General features: G+C 41.0%; 1 protein-coding gene across 1 annotated transcript in view; it reads right to left on the minus strand.

The window, feature by feature from the left end:
* Positions 1–18,141, minus strand: part of IMPG2 (interphotoreceptor matrix proteoglycan 2) — an 83,920-nt gene that overhangs the window by 13,956 nt on the left and 51,823 nt on the right. Inside the window, exons 9-14 of the mRNA XM_075907641.1 lie at positions 17,855–17,913; positions 15,554–15,571; positions 11,879–12,123; positions 10,978–11,063; positions 3,759–4,077; positions 1,551–3,292 (exon numbers count right to left, since the gene is read on the minus strand). Coding sequence (XP_075763756.1) covers positions 1,551–3,292; positions 3,759–4,077; positions 10,978–11,063; positions 11,879–12,123; positions 15,554–15,571; positions 17,855–17,913 — 2,469 coding nt within the window. The remainder of the gene's footprint in view (positions 1–1,550; positions 3,293–3,758; positions 4,078–10,977; positions 11,064–11,878; positions 12,124–15,553; positions 15,572–17,854; positions 17,914–18,141) is intronic.

The raw sequence follows: 18,141 nt of genomic DNA on the forward strand, positions 1-18,141 counted from the left end.
TTGTTCTAAAACAGAAGCATAGCCCACTGGATGCAGTGTTCTATCTTAATGCAAGCAAGGCGCATACTGAAAGAGCAGGACTTATCTCATTGAATGTCAGCTTTTATACATTTGGCTACTCCAGCCAAACTAATTGATGTAATATACAAAGGAAGATGTTTCAGCTTAAAATCTGATCATTACTCTGGCGGCCTTCTGCCACCCATAGGCTATTTAAGAGATAAGTAGATCTAGAGGCAATTTAACTCACTCAACTAGAGATTTAATAGAGTAGACATTTTCAGAATAAAATATTTTAAAACAGGTGAGATCATTCAGTAACATATCACTCTACACTCCAAATTACATTCCCAATTATTTTACCTTTCACCTATGGACAGAGCAAATAAAGACTCTGTTCAGAAATTAACACAAGAATCCCATGGAGCCAATTAAACTACAGCCAATTAAACTCTCTGGTCCAGCAACATCCATGGAACGGAGCAAATTTAGTTAGCCAGGTGTCCACTTATCATGGATGTGACCAAGTTTCCCACAGTTCCATAAAGTTTGTTTTCAGCCACCAGTCCTGGCTCTCAATGATCTGTGCTGTTTTTTTAACCTTAATTGACCCCTAATGTCTTCTAAGAGCCCAGTAAGCAGTGGAAATGTTGTTAATGCTTCTAGACAATATTGACCTCCCATGGTTTGACAAATTCTATGGTTCGGCACCCGTCATGTCCCCAGGGTACTGGACTAAAGAAGTTCAACCTATATATGATCTATAGTGGCCAACTATCTGTCCCAGTATTATTAAATATTTAAGGAGGGTATGTCTACACTAGCCCCCTAGTTTGAACTAGGGAGGCTAATGTAGGCATTCGAAGTTGCAAATGAAGCCCGGAATTTAAATATCACGCGCTTGATTTGCATGTTCCTGTCCGGTTGCCATTTTTTAATTCCACTAGTCTGAAGTAACTGCCCGCGACTACACGCGGTAGTGAAATGGTAATTCGAACCAAGTCCTCATGGAATGAGGTGTAAACTGTTACACCTCATTCCATGAGGACTTGGTTCGAATTACCGTTTCACTGCCGCATGTAGTCGCGGGCAGTTACTTCAGACTAGTGGAATTTAAAAATGGCAACTGGATGGGAACATGCAAATAAAGCCCAGGATATTTAAATCCCGGGCTTCATTTGCAATGTTGAATGCCTACATTAGCTTCCCTAGTTCGAACTAGGGGGCTAGTGTAGACATACCCTAAGAAACTTACTTTTGCCTTGGTAGATCTGTCCCACACCAATTAAATGTCAAAATTTAACATCCTAATATTAAAATAAAAGCTTTACATTTTTCAACCAAATTCTCTTACTACAAAATAAAAGTAACATCTACTAACATCAATGAGTTATTCTCAACCTGTGGGATCCACTAGGCCAATATAGTTTATTTGCAAACAAAATCTCTCTCTCTCTCCCTCCCTCTTTGCTCATATGCATTATAGGAAATGTTTTTAATTTAGGGCTTATGGTAGATGCTAGTAATATTTATCATAAAGTGACTCTTACCAGTTCTAAGAATCGTTGCTCCAGTGCCTTATATTCAGGGGAATTTTTATTGAATAGGTCCTCTGAGAACAGCATGTTGGTAACACGGAGACTAAAGAATACCACTAAAGCTCGTGAGGACACGGTAGTATTGCGATTTGCGTGCGTTGGCCAAGCTATGCTGGCCATCTCTGTGGAGTGGGCATTAGTCGATAGCTCCATGCGACTCTCTGTCATACTTCTTTCTTCCAGGTTCATTTCAGGAGGATACAACATTGTGCCTGTGTGATCCAGCTCCACTGAAGTATCCTGTACTTCTGTTGTCGTGTCCTGCCCCAATTTTGTTGAGCTAACAGTAGTCTGAGATACTGTATAATGTAGAGTAGGTGAACTGGACAGAGGACCAATAGCACTTTTTGTTATAGTCACTGTTGCAAAAGAATCCACTGCCATATTTAAGTTATCCAGGGTACTAATGTCATGGTCTGTACTAGACTGTCCAGTGAAATCTTCTGGATCAGTGGCCAGCTCCAAGATATAAGGACCTATGGTTGAAACATCAACCATATTTGGTGCTTCAGATTGCAGGTATTGATCAGTAGGTTTCTCAGATGCCCTTTCTGTGTTGTGAGTTGGCCGACTGTTCAAGGGTTTCACAGCAATTGATCCAGCAATGTCTTGAGTTATCAAATGCAAATCTGGAGTTTGCTGCTCCTCTATGAAAATACCTGTGACTGCTGAGTCTATTGTAGGAGTCGCTGTAAGCGCTATTTCTGGCTTGAGGAGCCCAGTCCATGAAGAATCCATGTCTTGGTGCCCTATTGTAGTAGCTACATCTGATTGGCTTATTGTGGACAGTACTTCTGGCTTTGCCTCTTCCTCATTTTGGGTTCCTGCTTCTTCATATATGATTTGATAATCCTCACTGGACACCTCAGCTTGTTTAATGCTGTATGTCCCTATAGATGTAAAGAGATGACGTTCTGTAAAGAGATCGTTTTCATGTGGCGAGGTGGTGGTCTGTTCTGTCATATCTAAAGGAGGATAGTCCACTGCGGGCTCATATGAAAAGGATGAAGAATAACCATACATGCCTGATGCCTCTGCTGTTTGCATGGATAGTTCCATATTCAAGTTTTCTTGTGTCCACACCACAGATACTTGCTGCGTTGTGGCTTCTGAAAGTCCAGGTCCATGTGACTGAAGGTCATCAGGGAATTCCCTTCTTGTGTTGGTCACATCACCATCCTCAGGATTATCATTTAATTTCTCTATAGAATCAATGATATAATCTAGGATCTGTTCCTCAGGAATATCCTGTTCTCTGATCAACAGAGACTCATTTTTATCATTCAGTCCATTTTCAGGAAGAGGATGGAAAACTGGCTCTAATGTCACTATGCCCCATGGCCATGCCTCTTGTCCTGAAGCATCAAATCCTGAGCCAGATCCATCTTCAGATATAATTTCTCCTCCTGGATATAGATCAGGCTTCACAGGGTTCACCTCTAGATACAAGTCTGCTTCCTCCAGACTGTTGTGAAATTTGGAGTCAATGTCAATGAGCATGGTGTCTCCTGCAGTCTCTGTAGAGATCTTTCCATTATTAGGTTCTGATACTGAGGTAGAGGCTTTTGTTGTCATAGGAGTCATAGGAACCACAGAAGTAGCTACCACAGAAGTAGCTATGGATGGCATTTCTTTTGGTACAATATGAGGGCGTAGACTATAAGGCAGAAGAAAGCCTTCTGACACTCCTCCATCTGCAAACACAGTCAACATTTTTCATTTAGTTATAGTTTATAATTGTAATTTTAGCTTGTCAGATTCTATTTCTCTTTTCTCCCCAAGAACCAGTAACTGTGTTTTTCTCTATTAAGTACCGTGATCTCCTTACGTGCCAAAGTTAAAAGCGAATGTCGTGGATTTATCTATCATCATATCTAACTAAAACTACTTGGCACAGTTTTTGTAAACTGGAATGGGCAAGGGGAGATGTGTATATACCCTTAATCTTTTCAGAGCGAACAGGCCTTATTTGTTGCTATAATCATTTAGATTCAGAAGTTGGTTTTTCTACTCTGAAAGTGAAACTGACTAAATACATAGGTATTGGATAGAACTTCTAGGATTTTCTAAAAAGTTCTTTGAGGGGGCCCGGACTCTTGAGCACAAGGTATACATTGCTATCCAGACTTTAACTTTAGTAAATGAAGTGAAGTAACTTACCATCTTCTAAAGAAGCAGGGATAGACAGCCATTCCTGAGAATCCACAGGAGAGCCCCTGTCTAGCTGTGGTGTGGTGACAGAATGAAGAGTCTGGCTCCCTTCCTTTAGATTCATCCCAGCAGGGGAAGAAGTGAGGACAGCCTCCGGTGTTCCATTAAAGTTGTTCTCCGAATCCAGATTCTCTGACCTTAACCAGAACTCATTGCCATTGGCTTGTTCTCTATCCAAAGTGAAACCTGGTTTGGTGAAATCAAGTGGCAAGATATTGCTTGCAGTTGTTGCGTCTGCGGAGGGCCGCTCAGCTAAAAGGGCATTATCCTGAGAGACAAACCCATAACAATCTATTATTGGGTGACTTGTGTCTGCATAGGGACTGCACACATTATGCTAAGTGGTACAGTAACTGTGAACTAGCATCAGGTTCTGCTTGGTGGGCTTCTGTTTCCCTGGTTGAGGGTAAAATGCAATAGCAAGGGACTCTGAACTAGGAGCATTAGCAATGGGTGCTGATGGTTAAGTTACAGGGGCAGGACTGCATGTACCTGATCATGCCTGTGACCTACATTTTAAGTCAGCCCATGTTCATTCCAAAAGGATAGGGTCCAATAAAGATTCTTAAGAGAACAGCAGCATTCCTTTGAAAATACTATTCCACAGCAGTGGGATACTGTGGATGGGAATATGACCCACCTATGCACAGCTGTTTTCCTTCAACCAACTGAAAGAATTTACTGGTGCATTTTGTATATAAGATTAAGACTGTGTCCAAGTTATTTTTAGTGAAGTCAGGAACAGTTCACGGGCACTAAATGAAAATCCACAGAAGCCTGTGACCTCTCCCTGACTTTTACTAAAAATAACTAACCAAATGGGCCTGAGGTGGGATGAGAGCCTGAGCCCTACAGCGAGAAGGGTGAGGGCCCAGCTTCACCTGCAGCAGCTGGGATCTCTAGCCTCTGCACCCCAGGGCTGAAGTGGAAAATGTCACAGACGTCTCTGGAAGTCACAGAATCAGTGACTTCCATGACACATTTTTATACTTCGTTATACACCAGTACTATTCAATTTCATGTTTTCACAGGCTGGATAAGGCACCCTGCATATCTTGGCAGGCTAAAAAGCTCTCTCTAGGGCAGAAGTGGGCAATAATTTTTGATGGGGGGGACACTCCAAGAATTTAGAAAGTGGTCAAGGGCCACACTCTTCCATATAAATGGAGGTGGTGTGGAGTCTGGGATGGAAATTGGGTGCAGAAGGGAGCTTGCAGTAAGGGATTAGAGTGCAGGAGTGAGTGTGGGGCCTGGGAGGCAGTTTGGGTGAAGGAAGCAGCTGTAACCTGGTACTAGGGTGTAGAGGTCTGGATTGTGACCTGGGGAAGAGGAGTAGGGTTTAGGAGAGGGAGAAGAGGTTTGGGTTGGGGCCTAGGGCAGGACAGGTTGTGACTTGGGGCAGGGGACTGGAGTGCAGGATCTGTCAGGGAACATGGGTGTAGGAGGGGGGCAGAGGGTTTGAGGTATGTGGGGTGGAGGGCAGAGGGTTGGAGTGCCAGAGGTAGTCTCTGGCCCAGAGACTTACCTGCTTGATTCCCAGCCAACAGCCTTGTCAAACAGACTCCCTGCCTGCCCCGTTCCACCTCCACACTGGCTGCAAGGGCCATGTGGTTTTTGAACAGCTGTGGGCCTGAGGGGAGGGGAGAAGCTGTCTGCTAACAACAAGCAGCACCCATTGACCAAAAACCAGCCAATAAGATTGTGCTGGGGACGGGAGCAGCACATGAAGCCTCTCCTCCCTCAGCCTCCGCCTCACAGCTGTTCAAACAGACTCCCGCAGCAGCTTTTCTCAGCAGTATGTGGGGGTGGGAGAGGCAGGGAGTCAGCCTGAGGCTCCCTGCTGTGTCCATGAGCCAGATCTGGTGGCTTAGTGGGCAGAATCCAGCCCACGAAGGGTGTTTTGCCCAGGCCTGCTCTAGCGTAACAGGGCTCTCCAGATGTTTACTCTCTAAGGAGCCTGCCAGGGATCACAAGCGGTGTGCTGGATTGCATTTACTAATCTTGCGTGACAGTGACAATACTCAATGAAATCTTGTAAACACATAGTTTTACAAATGCACCGCAATGCTATTAGAACAGCATACTATTCATATTAATTCTATTAAAACTATGACATTTAAACAGGAAATTAAACTCATAAGAAACTAAATGATTGGACATCTAATTTCCTTTTTTATAAGCCTGATATTTTGACTGTTGCTTTTTGGGCTTTTTCTTTTATTGAAAAACTACTGTGCGGGACACAATCACATGAACTGCTAAAAGCACGTCAATTACTGAATGCTTTACATTGCATAAGCACCCGATTAAAGGCCTATCACTAAGTCAAAATTTATCAACACAATCTAGCTCTAGTGTGTTTAAATATACATTAAAAGTTTAGAAGTTAAATACATGGCATGATGAGAGAGGGAAAATAAATGCAAGTGCATATGCCCAGTCCCCATCAGTGTTCTCCTCCAGTTCCCCCAATCTGCTCAGAACCCCTCCCCCATTAGTTCTTGCCTCTAGCCCATCCTGCTCCCAAGCCCCTGCATCATTCCCACACTCATCTCTGCTCTTATGGGAATTCTTCAACCAATTCTTCCAGCCTAGGGTGGAGGGAAGCTACAGCAGAGTCCCCCTTCCTGCCTTTCAGGGTATAGGGGCTAGGCTCCTTCACCTCTCTCCCCTTTCTCAGATGCGATGTTACAGGGAGAGAACAAGGAGTGAAGCCACTCTGAACTGAATTACACTTTTGGCTCTCTCCTTCCCCTGCCCCTGCTGGGAGGGTTCCTCTGCTCCCCCCCTTCCTACAGGAATAGGTTCGACTTGGGAAGAGGAAGAAATCTGTACTGCTGTTTCCCAAGCAGGCATGAAGGAGCAGCTGATGCTCAGTGGTGGGCCAAATGGGAGACTCTCATGGATTGGATGTGGCCCAAAGGCAGCCAAGTAAAGAACAAGTTTATGATCTACCCACTAGCTGCAAGTCCATCTGGCTACTACAGAAACCCATCCATCTCCTTACAGTTCATAAGCATATTTGGGTAACACCACACAGTTTCTATAAAGCCTGTTAAGACAGTGGAAACTATAGTAAGAGGCAGAACACTTAGAACTTACATAGGGCTTTTCATCTCCATGCTGAGGGAAATGCAGAAAGTAAACAAACAGCATACATGGTGAAAAGCACATTTGATTTCAAAACTATTCTCTGTTCTTTCCTACACTATGCTAGGATGTGGACATCATAACAGTCATAATGCTTAGCACTTTTCATCTTCAAATGTTAATCTATTCACACAGTACCTCTGGGAAGTAGGGGTAGGTACTGCCCCCTTTTTGAACACTGAGGAAAGATCAAGTAACTTAACCAAGACCAAAGAGGGGTCAGTATGTCATAACGGATTAGAATGGAAGAGCCTGGCTTCCAGTCTTCGGCACAGAAAACTAGAGCAATGTCCACCCCAGTGCTTCTTTCTCAGACTGAGGGAATAAGGTAAGAAAAGTGGGGGCATGAATAAAAGGTCAACAATTTAAGAAAAAGAATAATTTTGGTAACAGTTAATCAATTCCTGATGGTGACCAATGCAGCTAAGTGAACAGTGGGCATTTTTTTAAAAGTAAATATTCATTTTAATTCCAAAACAAATATTGATTTAACCATTTCTTCTTTCACTTGGCCTCAACCATTTCCTTTACTAGCATGAATATCTGTCAAAAACTCATTTAAGATCAACTTGTCAATTTCAGATGGCATCTTTGGTTGTAAAACTTGCAATCTGTGCTGTGTAAGGTCTCTATCCTGCAGTGAGATTTAGTAATGTAGACACCTGGCTCCACCCAAGACAGGGATCCATGCTAGTGAATCATACTGCAAGACAAGTTAGATACATACCATATACACTCGAACATAAACCCATTCGTTCATAAGCTGACCCCCCCAAGTTACAGAAAAAAAAGTAAAAAAAAATCAATGACCTGTTTATAAACGAACTCTATATCTGTATCTACATGTTTTGTTAGTCTATGTGCTACCAGACCATTTGTTGTTTTTTAAGTTTATCCTGTACAGACTAACTCAGCTACCCCCTGAAGCTTCTATATCAGTGGTTTACAAACTTCTGGTCCCACCTCGTCAGCGTAAGCTGTCGGGATGTTTTGTTTATCTGAAGCATCTGCAGATTCCCAGAGTCTGTGATTCACTGTTTCTGGCCAACACAAGTGGCAAGAAGTGGCAGCCAGCACGTCCCAGGCAATGGAAGCTGCGCGAAGCAGCACAGGGTGAGGGACATAACTGGCTGTAGGCATGGAGCCTCTCAGCTCCCACTGGCTGCCATTTGCCGTTCCCAGCCAATGGGAACTGAGGGAAGCAGCGTGAGCCAAGGAACCTGCTGGATGCCACTTCCTGCTGCTCCCATTGACCTGGAATGGCAAACGGCAGCAACTGTTCTAAGAACATAAAACGTTCCAGCACACCAGCATTTTGTCCTACTGGGCTGGGAACTGATGATTGCCAACTCCTCACCAGTAGAAAAAAAATGTGAAGCACAATGACCTGATCATAAGCCCCCACTCTTTACCATGTGCTTTAAAAAACATCGGCTTATGATCGAGTATACACGGTAATTCATCCAATAAGGGAGTAGAAAAATATTGTATTTATGTAATGAATCTGTAAAAGCAAGAATTGTGAACACTCGCAATGGATTCTTCAAAGTCTATATCTAAGAATTATTCTCAAGTAACTTGAAAATTATTTTGAATACATAATTAAATTATCTGATTTATTCATGTGAACAATTTGTGAATAAGAAAAAATGTGAATTTCACACAAAATAAGCTGTTTTCTTGTGAATTATTTGTTCTGCTCTATTTAGCAAGTATTTGAGTAGCTGTTATTGCACTCCTGATATCTTTGTAGATGGTTTTAATTTTACCAATTGCAAGTTATTATATTTTAATATTATAATACTTATAATAAAATAAAAAATAATACATAGCAGTTTTATGCTTCAGAAACGATCTTAAGAAAAAAAAATCACCAGCGTGGTGTAAAACTCTCTTTTTTGCAAGATTAGTGAAATAAGTATTAAAAAAAATTAAAACTCGTGTCAATATCTTTTCAATGAAAATGTTTTAGATGTTAGCATGCAGGTGCCAAGAATTGCACTTCATCATTTATTTAATGTGTATTGGTGTTCCTATGACAACTAATACATTTCAAAGATTATTGTTATAGTATAATGTTATATTAACAAGTTTAATATTATAGTGGCATGATCTGTTTTTTGCCAATATCATTTGAACAATTTACTAATATGACATATCACTGTAAAAACCAAAACCCCCCACAATTTTCCATAGCTTGCTGCCCGAAAGACATCACATTCAATAACCCAGGCTCTTAAAATAATAAAGTCTGGTTTAAATCCTATCTCTGGGATTTGAGCAAGATACCATGATTATGATGTGAGTGGTGGCTCTAGAGTTAATTGATCATTGATATCTCATCAGTTTGTGAAATTAGGATAGTCCCACACAAATATGATGACATTAAAATAGTGTCCTAAAATTTAAACTATTACTATAAAATAAAGGTATTTTCTCTTACTGGTGCTATTATTACCTACTTAGCTGTAAAGTACAGATATTGCCTATAAGGAATTTTAAAAGTTCAGCCTGTTTGTAAACTGTCCATAAGCAATTTGATTTTCTTATTTAAATTGTTTCCCAAATAATTTCTGCATTGTTGATTGCACAGGGCAGCTTGCTGCAAGTATTGAAGATCTAAAATTGAAGCTCTTAGCTGGAAAGGTAGGTCATATGCTATTGTTTCTATTCCTTGACTAGATAAACAGAACTACTAGAATCAGGTTTCTGTTGCACATAATTGCTTTTACATGTTCATAATTCACTTCCAGAAAATATTTTAAAAAATCCAGTTAAAATTTATTATTATTGTAAACTTTCATTTGCTAAAATATCTGCAGCAAGTGAACATAGAAGCAATATACGAACAGCTAAAATTATTTATTAATGCATGTGTAGAAACTATTAAGAATTCACTCAACTCTCACATATACAATATAGAAAACCAATCTCTACAAATTAGTCAATATATTCATGCTGTTCACCACAGTCAACTCCATGCAAATTTCTAGATTGCACAGGTTTATTTCCGAAGCTTTTCATCAGCCAAAGATTCCCACTGAAGTTATTGATACTACACATATTAATTACTATAGCGTATGTTAATATAGCGTATACATCACAACATACTCATATGAAGTCAATGGAATTTACTTAATGAAGACTTCGAAGATTTGAACTGAAATTAAGCGTGTCCAGGGTCACAAAACTATCTGCATAATAGGCCTGATCAAACTTTAGACTGGATCACCACCAAATCTAAGGATGTTCAGAAGCTGGGTCTCAATGTTGTGGCTTAATTGAGTTTATCACTAGAGCTATATAGACAACGGTTGCCTTAAATGCTTTCAACTTTGGAGAAAACATGGACATAAAAAAAAGGATACTTCTTGTACTGGCCAAGACTTTTCTAGATTTCCTTTGCTGTTATGGAGATGAACGGTTGGGGGGGGGGGGATTGTTTATTTGTTTTGTTTTTGTAAGAACTGAGCACTACACTTCTCAGTAAGAACAATGCTGTTGCAAAATTCTTTTTTAATCCAGTCTCTTCCATGGGCAAAATTTCCTCTCACATCTACTACTACTGTTCCAAGCAAAGGCCCTAATGATACTCTTCAGTTGTGAGGACCACCATTTCCCCATGAAGCCATATATACTCACAACATTGCAAGAAACCAAAAGGGAATCCTACAATGAAGGCTCAGCTAGATAAGTTGTAAGTAGTACACAGTATTGGCTTATACTGAAAAGAACAGGTCAGGCTCTGTTGTAGAAGGTGTGCCACTAACTCAAAGACCAAATATTTCACAAAAGGAGGAACTTTCAAAACGGAGTTCTTTCATGAGACTGTGTATCTCTATATTGTGTGTTTCTGAGCATTCGTTCTGTATTTCAAACATGGACGGGAGCTGCGTTTCTGGATTCTGACTAGACTTCCACCTTGTAGAATTAAACTATTCAGATGTGTTGGTAAGTAGGAGGCTGGAGGACAAATCAGAGTTACTAGAATCAGAATGCAGTTAAAAAATGTACTTACATCATCAACTTCTGGAGATACAAGAACAATCGGATTTTCAGTAATCCTAGATGTATCTTCAGGTATGGGGGAGAGAACTTCTTTTACTGGAGAAATAAAAGAAATGTTGCTAAATCACAGTTCATACACAATGTTTATTGTAGTTTATTGGATGCCAAGTGTGGTTTTTTAAATGCTGTCACAGCTGAGGAGTGCGTGAAAATAATTAAAAGCACAGGATAAGTAAACATTCAGCATTTGAATTGGTCTACGGCCCAATTTATCACTCAATATGCATTTAGAGAATGCAAGGAAGCTGTTTGTACAAGTATCAGGGTACTGTGGACTAAAACCCTCCTTCATTTTCCCTCTCCCATCTTATATTTCCTTCCAGGATCTTCTCAAACTGCTCACCAGAATGATTCTGAATCTGGAATTCCCTTTGTCAGTCACATTTGAAACAAAGAGAGAGCAAGTTTAACAACTGTAGACAGATCATTTCCATTGGCAACAAGAAGGTTGGAAAAGCCAGCACTTATCAGGCTTTAGGCCATGGTCCAATTCAGTGCTACTAGGGTGAAATTCACACAATATCATACAAAGTATACATTTTGGGTAGAAATTATATTTCAGTTGCTGATACATGATTTAAACAATCAATGCATACCTTAAAAGTTAAACATCGCAGTATTAAAGTCATGTAAGAGAGGCTAATAGAGTGGTTCAGTGATGGGTTCCTACCACTAGTGCTTCACATTGAATTTGATAAAACCAGGAGAAAAAAAGAGCCCTATGCACCATATTAGTGCAAATAACTTTCTCCTTTTCAGAGAACTTTCCTAATCCACTGCACCACATCCTTCCTCTTCTCTAAACACAAGTTCTAATATCCATAGCACAGCATTTTTTAAGGACTACACACCATTAATGAGCTGGAGAGAGTCAGGGTCCAAGGTCAAAGAAACATTTTCAAGGAAAGAGTTCTTCTGAAGGATTTCAGCAATGTAAGTTCTGAAGTCACTGACTGTGTAGACAACAGTTGGGTTATCCTCAAGTTCCATAAAGGAGTTGTCCTCCACTTTGTTGGAATGAAGGTTAATAAGGTCCCAGGTGGCATTGCTGAGGGCTTCCCCAACAAACGTGACAGAATAGTGAACCTCCACGCCACTGTGGTTTTATAAAGAAAAAACAACAACTATAGATCAGAGCTAAACAGTTTGCAACTCTAGCAGACAATCTAGTTGTTTGAGAGCCAGGTCTCACGCTTGGAAAAGATGCAATAGTTGAAAAGGGTGTTTGATAAAATGTATTTAATTGTTTTCATGTTTGTCTATGCCTTTTTCCCATCTCTGCAAAATATTTCATTGTTGTAGCAAAAGTTTCAGACCGCGCTACCCACACTCAAAATCTCAAAATCTGTCTTTATGTCATAGTGATAGAAATGTAGCCGTGTTAGTCTGGGGTAGCTGAAGCAAAATGCAGGACAATGTAGCACTTTAAAGACTAACAAGATGGTTTATTAGATGATGAGCTTTTGTGGGCCAGACCCACTTCCTCAGATCAAATAGTGGAAGAAAATGGTTGTGACTATTTTCTTCCACTATTTGATCTGAGAAAGTGGGTCTGGCCCATGAAAGCTCATCATCTAACAAACCATCTTGTTAGTCTTTAAAGTGCTACATTGTCTTTATGTCATAGTGATTAATAAGGCCAACCTACATCCAGAAGTGGGAGTGGAAACATTATAAGCACGGAGAGCAGGTTTTTACTAGATCTTGTCAACCCCACGAATGGCTGAGATATTAAATCAGACTGGGAAAATGTAAACAAACACAAATATAAACTTTTGAGAGTCCTTGATCATTCATAGTAGACAGGTTACACAATTTAAGTCTTCTTTATATGGTTCTCTTGATAGATCTGAAGATGTATTCATATTATCTCTAAGGCCTGGAAAAGTACCTATTTATAAGAATATAGTTTCATTAATTTTTATTAAAAGTTTGTTTTGTAAATTTGTACATCTGAATTATTTGTACTAATCCTACTCTGTTTTCTGAATTTTCTTCTCATGAGCACACATGGAATTATTTTCCCACAAGACAGTGTGCTAATCAGATTTACCACACAGACCATGGGCACTAGGGTGCTTTAGATACTGGTTCACACTTTGGTGCTACAACATACACAGTGAGAAAATAGGGTTGTCTATGAAGTACCAGGAAACCCTGCTCTAAATATAGGTTTTCCTCTCGCCATAAAGCTGGCATGCATTGCTAAGTAATGTCTGGGCTTAAGAGTCCGGCAGGGCTAAACTCAGTTCAGCTGTAAGCAGCAAATGCAGCTGCACTAAACTCACAACTCTGCTGCAGTTTCACGGTTGCCGCCTTCATTGAATTTCATCTATTGTAGACACATTGCAGACACTATGTATGGCTATGGGGAATGGAAACAGAGCACAACAATGAAATAGTAGGCCAAAAAATCAGAACCCAATATGCTGGATGAGAATAATACCTGGATTTAATAAAGACATGCTGTCACTTGTGGTTAACTGCAATTAAAAACTATTCTGTCATCCACCTGAAACCAGTCCAAACATCTGCTCCTTGGAGCAGTGTTTCTCTGACTAGAGTCTTGGGCATCCTTTCTTGCAGAAGCACATGGTAACAAGGGGATGGCTTTAATACTCTACTTTTAAAAAAAAAACAGAAATTTGTTTCTTTCAATCCATTCTTCAAAGATCAAATGCTGCTTTTCTATTGGATTTGTTTATGGAAACCAATTTTTATGTTAAGATGTAAACTAGATGGAATTTATATTTGACCTTTAATGTATTAGGAACCCACAGTTCATTGACTTTTTTGTCAAGTAAGTTCCTAAAAAAGGAATCAAAGAAGCTTGTATTAACTGGAAATTACTTCAAAATTATTTAACGGAATAGGGGCTTCAAAGAGTTCTCTCTCTGATTGCATTTTAGAAAATCTCTAACAAAAAGTCAATAAACTGTGGGTTCCTAATCCATTAAAGTTCAAGTATTAATTCCCTGTAATATGCATGCATAATTTTTTTATATACAGGCAGTACCTGGATTAAGTACAAGATAGGGACTGTAGGTTTGTTCTTAAGTTGAATCTGTATGTAAGTCGGAACTGGCGTCAGCCACTGCTGAAACTGATCAGTTTCAACAGCGGCTGAATCTGGACGCCAGTTCTGACTTACATACGGATTCAACTTAAGAAACCCAGGCGTCCCCAAGTCAGCCGCTGCTGAAACTGATCAGCGGCTGATTACAGGAAGCCCGGGGCAGAGCAACTCTGCCTCGGGCTTCCTGTAGTCAGCGCTGGTCAGTTTCAGCAGCGGCTGACTTGGGGACGCCTGGGGCAGAGCAGCTGGGGTGCTGCTGGGTTGGTACAGTAGCGCTGAGGAGCGGCGCTGCGGGACCAACCTGGCAGTGCCCCAGCTGCTTTACCCCAGGCGTAGGCAAGAAAAGCCTGGTCTGCTGGGGGGGGGGGGCACTAGCTGCACCCCCCCGCCCCCCCCCCAGCAGACCAGGGAGACGCGGGTGGCAGGACCGCCTGCATCCTCCACGGCTTTGCTCTGTCTCCCTGGTCTGCAGGGAGACAGGGAGCAAAGCCTTGGAGCACGCCCGCAGCGGGACAGCCCAGGCGCGCCCGTGCTGTCCCGCTGCGGGCGTGCTCCGCGGTTTTACTTCCAGTCTCCCTGGTCTGCTGGGGGGGGGGAGCCCCCCCCCCCAGCAGACCAGGGAGACGTGGAGCAGCTTTTCTCGCCCCGGAGGACGGGGGCGGCAGGACTGCAGCGCATCTGGGCATCCCGCCGCTCCAGTCCTCTGGGGCGAGAAAAGGACTTGCCTGTATACACACACACACAAAATACTATCTATAAGGATACATAGAGTATACACACATACACACGTCCCTTTCCCTAAACAGGTCCATGCTGATCCCCCCTTCCATCAAAGAAGGGTGATTACAACTTCTATGGGGAGTTTTCAACCACACTAGCCTTAAAACAACTAAATAGGGTTTGTAGGGATATACCATTTTCCCTGTTATACCATCCCACGAGGCATACCGGGGAGGTCGACAAATGCCTTTGATGTCGACTGCGGACCGTCCAGACTACAGCGCTCAGCTGACAAACAGCTGATCGGCACAGTGCAGCAGCCATTTTAATTTAAATGAAGTGGCGATTATTTAAATCGCGGCTTCATCTGGCGACAGAGCCACGTAGTCTAGACACACCCTATGATCTCTCGAGGTCCCTTCCAGTTCTAGTGTTCCATGATTCCTACAAAAATCATAGCTCACCTCACTGATTCACGTTTAGGCAGAGTTTCCTACTTAACTCTGTTACCAGTTAAACAAGAAAATTAGATTTAGACAATTGGTAGCATAAAACAGATCGGCTCCTTGTAGTTTTAAGTTAGTCTACAACAAGGGATATCATTTTACTGGAGATACTCTTAATTCTGGAGACATACACACACAGTCAGAACAATTAATAGTCTCCTGCAACTAGCAGATAGGTCTCAATCTACACTATATGACGATACATATGCAAATGTTGCCTTTACCTGTCGTCGTCAGGAGACCTAAACATTAAAAAAAGAAATAAATACGTTAGATGAGAATGTTGTCATTCAATTCTTCTAGTTTATGCCTTACTGGGGCAGCTCTGACATGCAACAGATGTGGCAAATTTGGAAATAAATTCAAACAACATACGAAAAAAATGTTATTCTGCTATCCAAGGGGTCAAATTCTAGTTTCACTCAATTTAATTAGAAATTCACTACGGGCTTCCATGGGACCAAGAAGCATTCTAGTAAGTCAGTGCAGTTGTGCTACCATAAATCAGAAAAAAAAAAACCACAGGCACAATAATGTTACTCAGGGCAAGTTCACAAACATGTTTACTTATCAGAATTTCTTAACGCAGGAATACAGTAGAGCATCCTTTCTGGAATATTCCACCAGACCCAACAGTCTTGTCACAGCCTTGTCCACAGGCTCAGCGACATGCAGCATACACGTAGCTACATGTCACGGTGAAAGACAGGCTGTGTCTACAGTGCAGTGGTTAGCTGCATGCGGCAGTGAATGTCTCCAAAAAGGGAAAGGCCCTGGCAGACCCAAGCTTTTCTCTGCTGCCTCCCCACTGCCAGAGCCTTTCACTCTGATGGGGAAAGGCTCCAACTACAAGGAGGCAGAGGAACAGTATAGACAAGCACTGTTTGGGCATGAAGACAAGCAGCTGTGTAGGTGGGGTATATAATCTAAGCTTCTGGCATGTCTTTACATGCCTAAGGAATACCTCACCATCTACATTGCTTGTTGTACCTGTGCTAGGGGTATATGCAGTGTACCTAATCTACATGCTGCTGGAGCTGATAGGAAGTATTTCAATGGCATTGATGGAGATTTATACACAGAACTAGTATTACATATGCTGGGACCATGTAGGCTTTTCAACGCTGCCACATCCAGGTGCTTGAATTCTGACTTCTGCTAAAAGTGAGAACTGAAAGGCTAGACCTGTTCCCATGCTCCTGCAATGTTTGGTTTTCCTTGGAGAGACTGAAAACAAGGATAAATATTAGAGAGAATGTGATGTGACCAGTTAACTATGAACCATGCAACGAGACCACCACTTCATTTTACACACCTAAAGAGCAACTAATAGTTGCCAATTGCACAATGAGCTAAATTTGAATTTGTTATTATACAAAATGGGCAAATCTTAGCCAAAATAGGCCCACAAATAACCTTTTGAATGTTTTATTATTTCATTCTGCATCAGCTTGTCTATGGCACTCAGAGCCATGGCCTCTGAACATCATCACAATCCCTCCGTAAAGCAAAGAAGTATTATCCTTGTAAATGTGGAGAACAGGTGCACCGAGAGGCTGAGTGACACGGCTCAAGATAATCAGAGCACGTCTGTGGCAGTGCTGAGAATTGAACCCAGATTTCCTAACTCCCAATCTGGTGCCCCGACCACAAAAGCATCTTTCTTCCCTTGCCATTTTTGTTTCCACTGACAATTGTAGCAACAGAGTTTACTGGCGGGAATACTCAGAAAAATAAAATAGTGCAAAATTTCATATTCACCCTCCCGAGTATTCACATCAGAAACCTAATCCTAAAAGTTATACTAAATCTAAATCAGTAAACAGAAACATATCATGTGGTGTGTATACCCAAAAAGCAGCTCACATCTCAATTTCAAGTACTTTGCTAAGAAGCACTTGAAAACCATCTTTACAAAAATGATTTAGTGAATAATTTTGAAAAATAAATTGGAGAAACTCAGTCTTTTCACAGACTATTTACATGCCAAAAGACAAGCAAGATACATAAAATAAACAACTTGTTACAAATTATTCATCTTGTTCTCTTTGTGACTTAGAGGTGAAAGGTTATAGATTTCATCATTAACCTACTGAGTCAGTCTTCCCTAGTAGACTGGATAATAAGTTAAATACTCTCACAGTTTTCCCAAGAGTGTATGTGTTCACTGCATTTAACACTAAGCTGGGTCAAATTATGAACATTTGAGAACCTTGGAAAATAATCAAATACATATCTTAAGTTGCAGAAAACATTTTTATTGAATTTAAATCCCTAGAACAAAGAATCTTGAAACTATCCAGGGTCTAGAAACAGGCTCAGACACATCATGAAACCATAAGAATAGCCATAGTGGGTCACACCAAAGATCCATCTAGCCCAGTATTCTGTGGTCTGACAGTGCCCAGTGCTAGGTGCTTCAGAGAGAATGGAACAGATTGGTTTCGGCTGACTTCAGTGGCAGAAGAAAGAAAATTAATTACTCGAGCACTAGCGTTAGGATTTTATGCCTTAAATCTATTTACCTGAATTCTAGCACATGGATATTACTATATCCAGGTAATTCTTCAAAGGCATTTTTTACCTATTTGGGAAATAGAGAGAGATAAATGTGATTTATGAAAAATATTACAATTGATGTTTCCTATTGATTTATAGCATTAAGTGGAAATGGAAAAAATAGGCAATATCTACAGTATTGCATAAAAAGAAGAGTTATTTATAATAGAAAAGGACATAGACCTAATATATGGGAGGGCATCCCTTTGCTGTTACCAAAACAGAAGGAAATAGACTACACTTAGCACTTATC

The sequence above is a fragment of the Pelodiscus sinensis genome, chromosome 1 (genome assembly GCF_049634645.1).
Source record: "Pelodiscus sinensis isolate JC-2024 chromosome 1, ASM4963464v1, whole genome shotgun sequence".
Lineage (NCBI taxonomy): Eukaryota > Metazoa > Chordata > Testudines > Trionychidae > Pelodiscus > Pelodiscus sinensis.